The sequence below is a fragment of the Ctenopharyngodon idella genome, chromosome 6 (genome assembly GCF_019924925.1).
Source record: "Ctenopharyngodon idella isolate HZGC_01 chromosome 6, HZGC01, whole genome shotgun sequence".
Classification (NCBI taxonomy): domain Eukaryota; kingdom Metazoa; phylum Chordata; class Actinopteri; order Cypriniformes; family Xenocyprididae; genus Ctenopharyngodon; species Ctenopharyngodon idella.
Genome location: NC_067225.1, coordinates 24,474,521 through 24,492,824, shown reverse-complemented (window position 1 = coordinate 24,492,824; position 18,304 = coordinate 24,474,521). Strand labels below are relative to the sequence as shown.

At 36.9% G+C, this 18,304-nt stretch overlaps 1 protein-coding gene across 1 annotated transcript; it reads left to right on the top strand.

Annotated features, from left to right (window-relative positions):
- Nucleotides 1–7,409: 7,409 nt before the first annotated feature.
- On the top strand, nt 7,410–13,104 carry ip6k2b (inositol hexakisphosphate kinase 2b). The gene is made up of 5 exons (XM_051897204.1): nt 7,410–7,935; nt 9,578–9,794; nt 10,330–10,478; nt 10,620–10,795; nt 11,663–13,104. Exons 1-5 carry the CDS (start codon nt 7,713–7,715, stop codon nt 12,188–12,190), a joined length of 1,293 nt encoding a protein of 430 aa, XP_051753164.1. The 5' UTR covers nt 7,410–7,712; the 3' UTR covers nt 12,191–13,104.
- Nucleotides 13,105–18,304: the final 5,200 nt, after the last annotated feature.

Genomic DNA, 18,304 nt, shown 5'->3' with positions numbered 1-18,304 from the left:
TTGACACGGAATGACCCTTCTGTATGTCTGTCTGTGTTTTTTACTCCCTTACACTCTTTATCACTCTTTTCTCCCTTTTATGTTGAAATATGATACTTTGTTTTTGTCCAAAAGAAGCACATGCTTGCACGCTGTGTTGTATGTAAATACTGGACATGATGAGTGTAAATAAGGTGTTTTACAGTTCATTGCTAAAGCAACAAACAGCATTCAAACGTTTTTGTGCTCATATGCCTTTTCAGGAACAGAAGCAAGAGATATTGCATTACAAAGAAAGATGACTTTCTATGGAAAATATTGATGTTTTTGTCAAAACCTAACCGTAATGTGTCTGTGTGTGTTTGTAACTCAATAAATATATGTGCTATCCGTTGACGCATTTCTTTTATCATTGAAATCGGTCCTATCTGTTTCCATGACGTAAATTGTCTGTATTTTGACAACGTTTTCTTGCTTATGTTTGTCAAATTTCCAAATATCAGTCTGTGTGTGCAGGTGTCTATGGATAGTGAATTTTGCTCGCCTTGCATTTTCTGTTAGGTTTGGACTTGTTCTTAATCTTAAAGGCAGATTTTCTACATGTAGATGATCTGGTCTGTCTGGTCTGGATTAAAAGTGCACCTGTGAGTCAATTTTCTTGTCTGTGTTTCAATGGGTAAAGCATTAGTCATCTTTAAATTGAAATACCTTTGTAGAAACTGAAATTGCCTTTGTATAAATACCAGTGAATACTTTGTAGAGATACCACATGACTTGTACCACAGTCAAAAGTGTCCCATAATAGGGTGTTACCAAAAAGAAGTTAAAAGCATTTAGCTGGTTATGTGATCTCGATATGGTGGTCACCATGAAGGAGGACCACCCTAAAAGAATGAAATGAATGTAGAATAAGTTTGCGCTATTTTAAACATGTCAAAAGTACTATTAATTACATTTTAAGTTGTTTGATGTAAAATGTTTATCTACATTAAACACAAGTTACTTTTAGGATGAATGAGGCTCTAACCATAAATAAAAAGAGAACTTTGGCTCTTAAAGGTGTCTGAGTGTAAAGAAAGAGGAAGTAAACACTGGTAGCAGTGGCTTGGGAAAGAGGTCTGTGTCAATGTGAGAGCATGTGGGTAACATCAGTACCCTCCTCTCATTTCATCTTACAATCAACATGTCTATATTTTACCACAGAAGAGGTGTGAATCTGTGGGTCAGTGTGTCTCTGTCACATCCTTCTTTCTCTCATATTGACGCTAACATTTATTTGCGAATACCTTTGGCAGGAAATGTAGGCCATCATCCACATTAATAATTTTAGCACCGTCTGGGTCATACAATCTAGCACTTACACACACACAATGATAGGTGTTTGTGTTGCTCGCTGTCACACTTGGCCAATCTTAGTATTACAAGCTTGTATTTTATGTGTGTGTGGTGAGGGAACAGCAGTTTCTCATACCTAATTTGATATTGCAACTAGGGATGCATGATATATCGGGACCATATTGGTTATTAGTGTCTGTTGATGTTGGATATTTAATTATGCATGCTCATTTTTCCTATTTTTACATTGGTACAGTGCTTCACAACCTTTTTGATTCTAAGACCCCCACCCCCCAATTCTCCACAATATTTGAAGGCCCCATGACTTGTCCAGTTCATGATTTAGTTAATAAGGATTTTTTTTTAAATAGTTTTACTCACAATTTCTACTCAATAAATATTTTAGAGCTTGCATAACTAGAAATATGTATATACAGTAGTGCGTTTTTTTTTTAAAACGCATAACTTTTGCTACGGTTATGCCTGTCGCAACCTGGCATTTTCGACCCTTGAAAACGGAGACTTTCTAAAACACTGCAAAGCCCATTTTAGTTTGAAAACACTGGGGTTGCATTTCAGTGTAAACTGAAAAAAAAAACTGAGACTTTTAAAAACGATGGCATGGCTGCCCACATTCGCTCTGCATATCCTTGATGACCGTGTAATCAGGGGCGTCAATTGGGTATGGCAGGGTATGGTGACTGCCATACCTTGGCTGCCTGGTCAAGTCAATGCAACTTATATAATTTTATTCATTGCATGCAGAATTAAAACAGAATTATATTACTATGTGTAACATATAATTTGTATTTTTAAATAAAACAGAAAAGTAAGTAAATTAAAGCTATCTGGTTGTTATATTTGTGTCATGTAAGATCAACGGTGCTGCCAATATGTGTTTATTCACAAAGTGATTTTGCAGTGTTGAATATTGTAGACAATCACAGGGATTTCTGTTGAAAATAATGACCAATCAGAGGTTAGTTACCGGTTGTACTAACCAGTTGCGACGGTGACATGCAATGATTCTATTTTAGAAACAGTTTTTATTTTTTGCGAAGTTGCGGCTGGAACAACAACACAAAGTATGGCAATAATCTCAGGTAATGTTTATGTGCTTTATTTAATGTTAAAAGTGTGTAACTTGACTTTGAATATCATTTAGTGCTCCCAGCTTTGTAAAAGCAACAATGGGTAATTCACCTCAGATCTTGAAATTAAACAAATGGAAGCAAGAACATTCAAACTGTGAACAAACAAGTGTATTCTATGACAAAGATTGTTTTAGTAGCTCAGTATGTATTTTAATAATGTTTAAATGGTGTAATATTTGTCAATTTGATTACGTACTTCCATGTATCCATTTCTTTGCTAGTGCCATCAAGTTTAACTTTAATCTCTGGTGCCGTGCAAATGCCACGAGAGCCCGCCCACACTGTGTTCTGATTGGCTGTGGTTTTTGATTGACTGACTTTTAGTTTTATAAATGAGGATAATCTTTGTAGGATAAACAAAAATGTTTTTGGTAATCATATTAAAAATAACACTTACACTGGATAATATTCAGATTTTTGAGCTTTGAAGTGCTGGAAAAATTTGTGTGAAGAAAGTGAGACTGTCACGTCGTGGGAGTAAGATTGGATGACGTCATCAGGGTCTGCCATACCCTGGCTTTTGGTGAAATGACGCCACTGCGTGTAATCCTTGACGACTAAACTGCAATATTTGCTAGCTTTGGTGTCATTTTTAGCAGCCATTGTGCAGTTAAACTCTGCATCTACCTACAAAAAGGCAAACTGTTTACACTTGTACGAGCATGCCTGGTCATGTGACATGCGTTTTCGGTCGTGTAGTGTAGACGGAGATCGTTTCAGAAATACTGTGGAAATGCCAGTATAGACGAGGATCGTTTTCATTTTAAAACGCCGTTAATATAAGCCATTTATCAAATATCAGCCATAACATTAAAATATTTAAAGGCTTATTAGAACAGCAGCATCAGTGTTTTTTCTTTTCAAACATGTTTTTGTTACCTGAGGAAAAAAAAAATCTAATTTCATGAAATAAGTTAATTAAATTAGAGAGTTAGAGAGTTTTAAAGAAATGTCAATCTTTTTTTTTTTTACTGTTACTATATAAAAAGTACTTTAGAAGTACCATGGTACAGTAATGGTATCAAATGACCATGGTACTTCAAATTTTCATATTACCATAGTATGTGGTAAAACAACAGTAACCTAGCAAAAACCCAAAACACCTTAGCAACCACATAGCAATGCACTAGAAACACCAGTAGCAATTTCATATTAATGACCTGGCAACTAACCACAACATCATGATGACATAATTTGGATGGGGCAGGTACCACTCATATTTTCTTCATAATCTTCTTCCTTTATATCTGCAAATTATGAGAATGACTGTTTATAATGAGCTGCTTTATTTGTATGTGGGTGTCTTCTCACAATGATCTCAGGTTTTTCTATAACTGTCTGTTGATGTTACATAAGGCGTCTCTTTATCGTTCAGATGCACAAACCCAGCCATCAAGACTGAGTGACTTATTTATCATCTTTAATGTTTCAGACAGATTCATGGATGAATGGAGTGCAGGAATAGGTGGCGTAAGAAGATCTGGAGGCTTTGTCCATGTTGACCTTTCCTGGTTGCATAAGCTGGTTTCCATAAGCGCCAGCTTGTATTGTCTGGACCCACAATAGTGTGTGAACCCCCTGTGGGTGCCAGGCTAATATCCAGTAACATTACACACATACACCATGACCTCTACCAAAAAGCCCCATGCTCAATGGCCTAGTTTCTCATTGTCTGTGGATTATAGTTTGGCCGAACCGAAGAACACCAAAGACCTTGTGTCAACATATTTCATAATCACTTTTAGATACAGCAGCTCGCTCTTGTAATCATAATTATTCTAATGCATCATTTTCAGATGCGTCACATTCTTATATTTGGATCCAAGATTATAATCGGCACATTTAACATCAATCACACAGTTAAACAGTCACCATCTCCCTCCCTCGATCCACTGGTTGAATGGTTGCCATTCCTGCAACTCATGTGATGTGTATTAGGTCAAAGCCCTAACCTATCTCATCCAATTTTAAGACTAAACTTGACCTGGAACTGAAATATTTTTCTACAATATTAGTTTTGGTACTCTAATCTCAAGCCGCGTTCCAAAAGTGCTGATATTTTCTGGGACATTTCACAGTTTGTATCACTCTAGTCGCCTGTGCTCACGGCTTTCCAGACCAGAAGTCCAGAAGTATATAGCTTTGTGAATTTTGCCTGGAGATAGGAGTGCATCTGTGTTTTCTCTCGCTTCAGGATCGCTCCAAGGGAGGTTTCTCTCAACAGCTAAATAGGAATGGAAAACGGAAAACCCGGAGTGGAGCTGGAAATCCCATAGTGATTACAAAGCATTTTAAGTGGAGTGGGGAAATGGTGGTCTTGTCTCTCCACTCAAACAGGTTGCTGTCTATGCAGGGCTTGTCAAAATGCAAAGCTTGATGCTAGTAATTTTCTCCTTATAAAATATTGGTAATTTTTAGTATTTGTTCTTAATTCATTATAAGAAAACCAACTCAAGCCTCGAACGAAACCCAGTAGTTTGTCTAATCCTGTTGGGTTCAGTTCTGGCAACAAACCACTAGTAGCTCATTGCATTGAAAGACACTGGACGAACTTTGTGAATCAAAGAGGATTATTTTCAGTAATGATTGATGGCAGTTATGTATTTTTAATGCAGATTAGTGACATTGAGGTTATATATAGAAAAATAACAATATATAATCTCTGTTTTAATATATGCCCCAGATTATGTGAGGCCTTTTTGGGTCAGGGTTTAAAGTTTGTGAAACTAAAGTGAAGTATGCAATTATAAATGATTTTCCCTAAAAGTCTAGATCTGCTAAGTTTATGATTGTGTATCACCCAACGATTGCTTCTAGATGAACATTATAATCTGTGTGTATGGTTCTGGATTAGGATAGAGTCCTCACCCAGTGCTCATTGATCACACACACTAATCCCAGTCTGGGGAAGTAGCACAGGGAAAATTACTTTGTATTTGTGTACACAGAGGTTTGTGTGCAAAGGCATGGTTATCTTGTTGTCTGGTCGTCCCATTGTTGTCCCAGGGCCTCAGGGATGATTTAATGTGTTTGTATGTGTGCGTCTTTATGTAACCATGTGCGTCAGCCTTGCCTGCTGTCTCCTTTTTAAACTGAATTACAGTATTGGTCACTGCTTAGATTTATTATCGAGCGACTTAATTGAGAATTGTATTAAGAGTGTGTATGTGTGTGTGTACCCAGTGGTTTTTCAAAGTTAAAATACTTTCCCAGTTTAAGATGCAGTGAGGCAATGAGATGTACATTAAACACTGTGGCGCTATCAAAACATTACATGAAACCAACAGCAACATTAAAGGGTTAGTTCACCCTAAAATGAAAATTGTAATTTATTACTCACCCTCATGGTGTTCCACACCCGTAACCATAACGGAGCGTTATGAAATGTAACATTCATAACGCTCCGAAGCTTCCTGAAGCAGTATTTTGAAATCGGCCACTATATAAGTCGTTATTTTGGGGGGGGTTTTGGCGCACCAAAAATATTCTCGTCGCTTTATAATATTAATATTGAACCACTGTACTCACATGAACTGATTTAAATATGTTTTTAGTACATTAATGGATCTTGAGAGAGGAAATGTCATTGCTGGCTATGGAGGCCTCACTGAGCCATCGGATTTCAACAAAAATATCTTAATTTGTGTTCCGAAGATTAACGAAGGTCTTACGGGTGTGGAACGGCATGAGGGTGAGTAATAAATGACATTATTTTCATTTTTGGGTGAACTAACCCTTTAAGTGTGTTTACATGCACTTTGAAAATTTCAGTCAGACTAAAACATTCATTTGTATTTTTAATGTCTTACTGAATTCGTACCAGTTTGTTTTTGCGAAGTCAGACTAACAGACCTAGGTTATGTGAGAATAACGCAACTTTGTCCAACAGTATACGTTAATTACAGCTTTGTGCGCTTGACCCGAGAGATAAAGGACATGCGCAACGTGTATTTTATCTTTCAAATGTTTGATTTTGTGTTGTATCATGTATACCTGGACATAGAAATAAAGACTCGACCTGCGTATTGCAATTTGACTATTCTGTAGCTCAATTTTTTAACTGTGCGTTAACATATTCGTTGAATCAACCAATGTGAGTTTGGGGCGGGACTATCTGTGTAACCAATAGAAGCAGTGTTCAGGGAATTTTTGAAAAAGTCTCTATTTTTGCGCACTTAAGCTCAAAGTCTACTTCAGTTTTTTTTGTGTCTACTTCAGTCACTTTGCATATGCATACAAATGAACTAGCCTTTCAAAATATACTCCATTTGATAGCAGTAAAAACATGCACATTAGAGAGATTAATAATTTTCCTGTGTCTATGCTGTTTTTCTCTAGAATTATGACAGATAAATTTATATATTATTTATATTTATATACACTATCTATATTTGAGAATATTTATCAATATTTTTCACACACACTGTAAGCAAACCTTAGTGTACACTTAAAAAGCTGAAGTATGCTTTGGGCTTTAAGCTTTAAAACATTGTGAATTCCAAGGATGTAACCAAAATACTAAAGTGACTAAATGTACAATTTTATGAATCATTCATTGAGAAAACTGTATTGATTAACCACTATTCTGAAGACTACTGGAATGCATCCCCATCAATGTCCGTTGTATATACAGCCTGGGAGTTTCTGGTTATATTTTCATTTTCCATGTTTCTACTGTTTCTCAGCTTCTTGGCCAAGCTGGATAAAATTGCTTTCCCTTTCCTTTCCTTGTTTCTCATATCTCTTTGTTTTGGTCTTTAACACCAACAACCCCCCACCTATATCTCTCTCACACACTCTCTCTTTCCTTTCCCTTTGTTTGTTCAGTTTCCCCTTTCTCACTTCCCACCCGACAACAGCTGCTGTGCTCTGATTGGCTGAGTTTCAGGAGGGGGGTGGAACCATGTGACTTGTTGTGATATTTTCCTGCCTGCTTAGAACAGATCTCTCAGTTGCAGAAGAGACAGGGACAGACGCACTCTCACATTCTGTCCTCAGTGTCAAACAACACTGCTACGCTTTTAAAAAAACATTATTGTAACGTATCTCCTTCTGGATTACCATTTTTATATTCCTTTAACAGGAAAAAAACAGGAATATTTTTCTTTTTCTCTGTCATCTTTTGGTTTTCTCAGCCTTTTGTGCCTGAACTACCACCAGGGAAACGGGAACAACGGAGAAGAAAGAAAGCAAAACAGATAGACAACGATAGATCAGCCTGAGAGAGACGGATGTGTACGGAAGATGAGTCCGGCTTTAGAAGCGCTGATGGAGGGGTGTAGATACCCAGGGAAAGGAGCAATGAAGGGAGGAGTAATGTTGGAACCGTTTGTCCATCAAGTCGGCGGTCACTCTTGTGTACTGCGGTTTGGGGAACAGACCATCTGTAAACCACTAATACCAAGAGAACATCAATTTTACAAGAGCCTGCCACCAGAGATCCGCAAATTCACGCCACAGTACAAAGGTAAGTGGACACTTCACAGAATCTGATCATTACAACCAATCAGGCACATCTTGTTTGTGTGCTATTGTGTGCCATAGTCTTCCTTCCTCTATCTTGCTTTCTTTTTCACTCTTTCTGTGCATACATTTGAATAACAAGGGCTTTAAATCGTCATTTTGATGAATTTGAATGAATAAGTTACACTGACTTACTTCCAACAGTGCAGCGTGACTCCTATAACAAGGCCACACAGACTTTCATATGCGGTAACTGATTGGATGGCCCTTGAGTTTTTTTTTTAAAATGACATTTAAATGGCCATAGATAGCCAGACAGATTGATAGATTTAAAAAAATATAATAGATTGAAAATGATGGATTGAGATATGACACAGGAACACTCTCATAACACTTTTTGACACTCAGATTTATGCTCATGGAATCAGATAGAATATCATGTTCAGTTCTTTTAGTCTGATATATTTAAACATACTCACACACAGACACTCTGGCATCTCTCACAGTGTATTTGGCGGTGTCTTTGACTGGGCAGCAGTGTAGGACTAAAAAAAGCTGTCCGGCAGAGAGAAGATATGACATATAGGAAAGAATGTGCACACACTCTCACATGCTTGAGCATACTTACAATACTTACATTCTAACATGCTCATCGCTTAGGCACAAATATTGACTCCTTTCTTACTCACCATAAAGCCTCACAAAGAGAGACTAACCACACATGTTCTCTGACTCAGCAAGTGTAGGGCAAAGTGTGTATGAGCGTTGGTGCAGAGACGTGACATCACTGCTATTGATGTCATCGTTCTACCATGACTGCAGAGGTTGAGCGGCTGCAGGGTCCTAGTGCCTGGTAGTCTCCTTCACATATACTTGCATACAAACACCACAGACAGCTTTCAGCAGTTAAAGCTTGTGTTTTGTGATCAAATGTATTTGTTTTAATGCTTATCATGCCCTTCAATGTTGAAAAAGGTTTTGCTGTTCTCTTTCTTTCTCTGTCTGTACCCCCTACCCCACTCAATTACCCATAATCCCCCTGTGATGCTTGGTTCCATCTATGGTTATAATGAGATACTAGCATAAATCATGTCTTGGTCCACATGCTACTTGTGTATATGTATCTTTTTGCTTTGTATTTTATGTATTGATCTGTATTCCAAATGTATCAAAGCAGTTTTCCAATTTGTCTGTTTGTAAATTTCAATGATACATTTTCTGTAAAACTCAGAATCTGAAGTTGTCATATGCTTCTTATCTGTATGTGGGAATCTTGCAGATGGTTTGTCCAATGAGTAGTAATAAAAGAGCTCATTGAATTGTACCTTCTTGCCTCCTGTGTTTTTCGTGTGTCTTTTTCTGCTTAGCACTAGAAGGCATGCAAAACACTCTCCCACACTCTTACATTTTCATGACAGTGTTGAATATTCACTATGTACACAATTACATTCCCTTCACAAACCCCTGCTTTTATTTTGTTTAATGCATATTAAAGTACAGTTTAAGCCGGATTGGGTAAGAGCTACATTTTTTTAATCATCATATGATTCATCATATTTGAATCATATGTTGTTTACGCGTCAGCATGAAGTCCAATTTACTCATCGTCTCTCTTTATCTCTTTCTTTCCCTCGTGCTTACTTCAGGTGTGGTGTCGGTGAGTTTTGAGGAAGATGAGGAGGGGAATCTGTGTTTGATAGCATACCCCATCCTCAGTGATCCAGCTGATTTGGAAAACAAGGAGCCCTCTGTTGACGGCGAGCCCAAGAATAAGCTTGTTAAGTGGGGGAAGAAGAAACCATCAGGCCTGCTCCCGGAAAACGAAAGAGCCAGACAGAGCCGCAAAGAGGAGAAGGGCAAAAGGTGAGGGAGGGCACATGATTCATAGACTGTCGTTCAAAAAATTGGGATCAGTGCATTTTTTTTTTAAATTTTTTTTTTACAAAAATGTATATTTAGAATAAATGCTGTTCTTTTGAATTTTCTATTCTTCAAAGAATCTTGAAAAAAATTGATTAAAAAAAAATATGAAGCAGTACAAATGTTTTCAACATTCATAATAATAAGAAATGTTTAAGAACCAAATCAGCATATTAGGATCATGTGACACTGAAGACTTAGACTGAGTAATGGCTGCAGAAAATTCAACTTTTCCATCACAGAAATAAATGACATTTTAACATATATTGAAATAGAAAACAGTTATTTTAAATTGTAATAATGTTTCACAATATTACTGTTTTAAAGTTTTTGATTAAATAAATACAACCTTGGTGAACATAAGAGACTTCTAAACAATTGTGTTTGTGATCCTTATCATGTAATTCATTGTTTAGCTCACACAAATACACACATGATGATAGTAATTTGTTAACCCTTTCTCCTCTGATGTCTGCAGTAATCGGGATGATAAGGCCGAGGTTTTGTACTACAGCCTGGAAAAAGGAAATGTGGTTCCTCAGATCAAACACAACCCTTGGAGTCTGCAGTGTCACCAGCAACACCTACAGAGGATGAAGGAGAACTCCAAACACAGAAACCAGCACAGTATCCTTTTTAACGAGTGGACACACACAAATTACCACTGTATAATGATTAGATAAGAATACCAGCACAAAATCTTATTGTACGACTTGCAAACATATTCAACCGTGTAGTATTTCCTCCTTGACTCATGACCCCTCTTAGAATTTATTCTGCTGGAGAATCTAACGTGGCGGTACCGGGTTCCGTGCGTTCTCGATCTGAAAATGGGAACACGTCAGCATGGGGATGATGCCTCTGAAGAGAAGAAAGCAAATCAGATTCGTAAATGCCAACAAAGCACTTCCTCTTCTATTGGAGTACGCCTCTGTGGCATGCAGGTAATTACACATCTTCTAAATAGTCTACATACATGTGCACACCAAAAATGTTTTGCGGTATACACAAAATATATATTGTTCACTGTTGTTCAGTCAACTGATTTTGTATATAGCCATGCTGGTTTAATGGTTGTAGTACAGATACAAAATATTGAAATACCATATTGATTTTTGGCCTACATTGGATACACAGTATCTTGTCAGATTTTGAATTGTAAATACTCATTTCCCATATTTATACATTTATATAGTCATATAAAGCTCACTTAAAGTAAAAAAAAGTTAAAACACTAGTAGTTTAATAACACAGGAAAATGAAATATTTATTAAATCTCAAAATGAATATTGTTTTTTTTTTTTATTGATTATAATGTTAAGCCTAAATTCACTTTTAACATTTAAATTATGACTGATTGTATTTTTTTTTTTTTTTTAATTAGACAAAATAGTTTAGAATTTTAATATCGTCCGAAAATTGAAAATAATTTTAATTTCTGTATTATTTTACAGAATATTTTATTCTTAGTATTAATTAATATTTTTGTTTTTTCAATATTGGTGCCTCCCTAGTTTCCAGTATCACTCTGTGGTTTCTCTTTTTCATTCTTTCTTCCACATACTGAAATTATTTCAAGTCAGCTGTTGAGAATGAGAATAAAAAATGTACAGTCAGCTCGTCATTATCGCCAAGTAAACATTTTCAGGGTGATACAAAACCTAATAGTCCTAATCACCCTGTCAGAGTTTATTTTGCTATAATGACTAGCTTATTATACATTATATATCATATTTATTCAATGTGTTCTTTTTATTTTTTTATTGATTAGTACAACCTTAATTCTGATTCCGACCTGTATTTCTCCTCAGGTGTATCACAACGCTACAGGGCAGCTGATATTCATGAATAAGTATCACGGGCGTAAGCTGAGTCTGGCTGGGTTCAAAGAGGCTCTGTGCCAGTTCTTCAGCGATGGCCGAGTTCTGCGCAGAGAACTTCTGACCCCAGTTTTACAAAGACTGAGAGAAATGAGAGCGGTGCTAGAGGCCTGCGAGAGCTATCGTTTCTTCTCTTCCTCTCTTCTCGTCATCTACGACGGTGCTCCACCCCCTGCCCCATCTCGATCGAGGCCCTCTCGTGGAGGAGAGGAGGAAGATGAGGAGGATGATGATGAAGATGAGGACGATGATGAAGAGGGAGCCTACGGAGGGCGTCACGATCACTCCAGCAGTATTTCGCCGATGGTGGATGTTCGAATGATCGATTTCGCCCACACAACGTGCCGCGATTACGGAGAGGATGGCATCGTTCATGAGGGTGGAGACAGCGGCTACATCTTTGGCTTACAGAATCTCATCAGCATTCTGTCTCAGCTTGAGGAGCACAGCAATGACTAAAACGCTTGTGCGACATCTTACCGTGCATCTGCCATGCCAGGCTTACCGTGGGCACCCTGAACATGCCATCAGGGGTTAAAGTTCACGCTTAGCTCGCCCCGCTCTGCTTTTTCAAAGCCCTAGCGGGGAGCAGTTATGTAGGCAAGGGTCAAAGGAAAATCCTGAATTCCTAGAATCCTTCAGGAGCTGAATGGACTGAACTGTTTTGTAATTTCTCGCTGAGGTGATGGAGTGCAGTCCCTCTCCACGCCTGTTGTTTCTGCTTGCCCTGAATCGCAGATGGGCGGCAGTAGATGAGTTTCTGTGACATCTCATCTGCTCCTGTATCTTTTGTTCCATCATCTATAAAAGATAAAAGAAATAAGCTGTCGCTTGCATTAAAAGAGACATTTATACAAAGACATTAGCAAAAACTGATGTTCTACACACCTTTGAAGAGAGGTGGGTTTGTAGCAACCGTAGCACAATCATAAACTGACAAGCAACTTAGCAACATACACAAAGGTGCTTTAGAAATACTAAGCAGGACCCTGCAGGACTCAAGGGAAGAGACTTACTCTGTACTTGTAGGGAATGATGGGTTTGTGGAAAAGGGAATTTGCATAGTCCTTTCCACATTCCTTATCATAAAAGACTTTTTCTCTTGGACATTTTAATATATTTCAGTGTCTTGGATCCTCTTCATTCCATAGCCATGTGTTGAAGATTAGCATCCTCACTCCAGAGACTTTAAAAAGAACCTTATTTATTTATAAGAATATTTCTATCAGGCGTGAATGGAAATGTGACATTCCATCCTTTAGTTCTACCGTATGTTGTAAGTGATATAGGTAGAGAAATGATTTTTATGTCATAGTTTTCTCTGTTTTTGACATGATGAAACAAAATAAAGAGAAATCTGTTTTGTTGTGGTATATTTTGAAGTCTGTTATTTCTCTGTATGTTTGTTTTGTACAAAATAAGATTACAGCATTCCTTTTTGACATTAGACTCAATTAAATAACTACAAAGCACCAAAAGCCAAATAATATTAGCTCTCTGGTTAGCGCAAATGTTTGTTTACTTGATACAAATAGCCAAGCAGCAAGTCCTCCAAAGGCAGATTAAATTTGGTCGAAGACTGTGGCTACTAATGTGTAAACAACAATGTACTTGAACATTAGGTTCAGACCCTGGTCAGAGAACATGGTTCAAATGCAGGTCTTGATATGAGATATAGCGCAGTGAAAGGCTTTCTAAATTATAAATAAGCAACATCGCTTTCATCTGACAGAGGGCACTGGATTTAGTCACCAGATGTACAACTCGCTGTTGCTTTATAGGCATATTACCGATTTGCTAAACCTTTCACTAAAAGCTTTCCGCAAGCACTCTCTAAGCCTGTTATTTGTGGATGTATTTGCGCAGGAGTGTGGGATTTGGGCTGGATTGTATGTTAGAACTACGTACATGAAGACTGTTTGTGTGTTTCCTCATGTAACCTCTCTTGAGTAAGGATTTAACCTCTCTTGAGTAAGGATTTTGTGTATGCATACCGTGGAATATGTTAGTAGATGTCATGTTTTGTGGGTCATTCACCATATATGTTTGTCCTCTAGTGGCCTTGGCGCAGTCTGTGACTGTCTCAGCTGTTCTAGCTTTCACATTCCTGAGTAAAGCTCTGGATTACATTCTAAATGACGGAAAACTACTTGTAAATGGGAAACACTATCGCCACGTTTCGAATCAGGTCATTATGTGAATGCTTTCTGGAAGAGAGCAGTTGGTTTGAAACGTAAAAATCTTGCCAGGTAACAAACATTAAGTGGAAAATATATATGGGACTCTGTACAAGAGTCACCCAAAGAGAGTGTAGATGGTAAATGCCAAATAGCTGAACGTCATATGATTGCTACATTTTCCCTTGAAACAGGAAACGTCTGCTTACTCAAATTACTTTGAATGCCTTAAATAGTACTATCCACTTCACTTCACATTTATATATACATTCTCCACATAAATGTAACTGAAAACCTTTAGATGTCTTTAAAGTCTTGAGTTATGGGAATTAAGCACTTTCAGTATAATTTAGTCTAGTTGGAATTGCTGACATTAGAGTGTAATGTTATGTAGGCTGTGACAAAAGTGGTTGGATTTTTTTGAACATTTGTGTGCTGTCTGCATGAATATTATCTTTTTACAGCTCCCATGACATCCCTTCTCCTCATCTGTTGCTTTGAGCATGGGTTTTTGTAATAATGATGGATTACACTGGCAACCATCTCTGTAGTTTTAGCTAGGTGCATAATGTGATTGTATTTGGCCCAAAAACCCAGAAATGTTTTGGGGCATAAGCTGAAAATAAGCACAAACAGACTAGAAGATAGAGGCCATATCTTCCCTGTTATGTAATACTGTGTGTGTGTGTGTGTGTGTGTGTGTGTCTCTATATATACAGTATACACACTGACACACACACACACACACACACACATATATATATATATATATATACACACACATATATATATATATATATATATATATATACACATACATATAATACTAATACACATATATATGTGTGTATTAGTATTACATAACAGGGAAGATATGGCCTCTATCTTCTAGTGTATATATATATATATATATATATATATATATATAAACCATAAAGTTAATTCTATAAGACTTGTATGTCATAGAATAAAAATCACATAGCAACAGGTTTGGAATAAGTAAATAATGACATTAATTTTGGGTGTACTATTCCTTTAACTTGTACTAACTTCCTTTAATCTCATTAGGCTGAATGTACGTGGAGTCAGACATGCAGTCGTTTCCTCTCATTCTTTTGGGGCTATGTTATGTGCTATCACAACGCTTACACAACATGTTCATTATCTGATTATCTAATTAATTGGCTTGTCCATCCTTATCAACAAGGCCACAGGAATAGTGAAGCACTTTAACTTCAAGACTTCTTTCCTACACACTCCCATTATCTGTGTCCCAGATAAGGTTGTATTTTTAACTTGTTCCTTTTATGTACTTTCGTACTAAGACTTTAAGAATGTATGTAAGCACTTTATTCACAGTACATTTAGCTGGACACTCTGAGGTAATGATTAAACAGAACACAGAACAGCAGACAGGTGTTTATTGCCTACACCCGTTCCACTAATGTGAATAAAAGAATAAAGATGCATAAAGATCGAATGATAGCATGAGAGTGACATAAAATGGCAAAGATGTATATTATTTGGGGTAAAGAGGAAGGGAGAATAGAGCAAAAGAGAGAGTTATTTAATCTAACTGTGATGAAGAACATTCAGTTCTACAGGGCAAAGTTCATTAAACTGCTGACAAACATTATGGGCAAAGTATACAACATCACCAACAGAGCAGATTCACACATTCATATATATTAATATGTTTTGTTATTGTTGTTGGGCTGATTTTCAATTCCTGATGTTTCAGATGACCATAGCAAATTTAATTATTTTATTTTATTTTATCTAATGACCCCAATTAGTCTGAGATTGATGTTATTATGGCTGTGTATTATAACTTTCATAATGTCCAGAACTGATTCTCTTCCTTTTTGCCATAAATAAAGTTCCTCACTATTTACATGAAACAGTGACTTATAGTTTTGTTTTATGACTAACACAATTTACAATAGCAAAATGACATCCAAATGTTTCACTAGTGAATCATCACACACAGCAAGTCCCACAGAGAGCTGACTGCTGTGTGTGTGTCGTGTAAAACAACAGAGGCTATGGCGGCCTATAATCTGGAATAATCTGGTATAATCCAAATCGGTTTACTACCGATGTTCCCAGTAGAACTGGTGGCGAAAGACAATTAGGGTCTCCACATTACTTCTGAATTTTTATCCGATATGTTTTTCACTTTAAAACAGAATTGTAGAGGCTTTCGAAGAAACTGACACATTGTATTGAGTACTTTTGTGTTTATGAACATATGTATAGGTGTGTAGGTGTTTACAGGATCCTATTACCCAACTGCCTCTAACATGACACTGATGTCATCGCTGTTAATTATATGACATCAAAACTCCCATGACATCACAACCTTCCCACTTATCAGAGGAGACATGGAGTATGATGAAATACAAACTGGAAATCCTTCTGAGAATAACATGGCTGTGTTAGCATGTGGCGTGTGGTGGTTACACCCTTTCCCCCTCTGTAAAACACACACACCCTGGAAAAGGAAAGGGTGTGACCACCACACGCCACACATTCCTTAAAGAGAAACTGAGACTTATATATGGAAATTTGTGTAAATCGTATGTAAAATCATTCATAAATCCATGATTCATTTGGAAATTGTCTCATTCATGTGGATGACTTATGAATGACTTACACTGACAGAAAAATATCAAATATCAAAACTGAATTATGACTGGAATAAAATGATGATAATAATAAAACTCGAAGTATTGTCCTGTCTGGATCGAAATCAATGTCTTACATAAGTGTCTCTCACAGGCCAGGTTCTTATTGTAATATATTATGGATAACAAAGTCAGCTACAGGTTAAGAGATAACCGCTTACCATAAGAATTCTCGTTATTGTCGCAAAGGCTGAGAGTGACTTGATATTAACATTGGTCTCAGTACTCAGACTGTCTCTCCAAGTTTGCTTCTTTTAACATTTTTATCATCTGTGGCCTCTCCTATTGAAAATGACACTCATATTCACAAATGCATGTAACATGTAAACAGGTTATAGAAACCACAAATGGGTGTCTGCCATGGAGAAGTTAAGACTATACTGTTGACAAAATCAGTCAGTGACCTTTGACATTTTAAGACAGTAGATCTGACCAAATAAAGTCTGATATTGTCTGGCAAGTTAATTAAATCGTGATTTAATCTGTGACAGAGATACCTTGTGATGTTGTCCTCTAAGGGCAAATTTAGTTATGTAACAGCAATGGACAAAACTGTCCAACGTTCAGCATTCATTGTGTGTGTGTGTGTGTGTGTGTGTGTGTGTGTTCTGACAGCAATGGCTCTGCGTTACTTGCAAAATGCAGCCAAAGCAGTGCAGAATTGCAGTGGATGAAATCCTCATGGCTGTTTCTAAAAATAGACAAAACCCTGTGCATCTGTTTCAGAGAGTAAAATGTCTGCGCTAAAGTACTATGTAGCATGTATTTGTTTTGTATTAGGATGTATTAGGATCAATTCCACATCAAAACACCATCTCCATACACACACAAGCACAGTTTGCAAGCAATAATATCCACAACAGGTATTATTTTTGAAATAACCATGGTCAGAATTGACCAAATATGCCACAGAAGGGACAAAAAATACCAGAGAATTTCAAAATGTGGTGGCAAAAAAGTACCATAGTGAATTCCTGTTTTATGTTATGTAATATTTTATAGAAATATATTTTTAATATTTAATTTGAGGCCTAACTGCACATTTAGCATGAGTTTAGCTCCTCTGTAGATATTAACTACTTCGATAGTAGACAGTAGCTGTATAATCAGTGACATAAGAGTAAAAATGCATCTGAAATGAATTCGAAGCGGCAGATATTACCTCTTAATAAAACATACCCATCTCTTGCAATGTGATGCTCAGTGAGTGTATATACGCCTGAAAAAAAGTCAGCCATAGACTAGCCATAGACAAGCATCTATTTTGCTGAGTACATGGAGCCCTCTGTTGGTTAGAGAAATAAACTGCGGAACAGAGAAACAATTTATTTTAATTTTAAACTACTGGTTCCATGACACCCACTGATCGAAAGTGAAAACTGCTTGTTTATTTTAATTGGATTTGACTAAATTTAATTTATTTATAGCTTCCACTATATCGTGTAACAAAGTCAGCTGAAAACAAGACCTGAACGTTAATATCAGCCTCTCGATTTGGCCTCGCATCTTCAATATGATCAATTGCATAAGAGCAGAATTTGATTTTACAATTATTAAAGTGGAAACTCGTGTATCTATAACAATACAAATAATTAAAATGTTACAAGTGGCCATCCATTTGCTTTGAATACATTAAGGAGCAAGCCTTTTTACCCGGAAGTTTATGGTAGTTTAATTTATTGTTTATCGTTCTTCCTTTTCAACTTTCT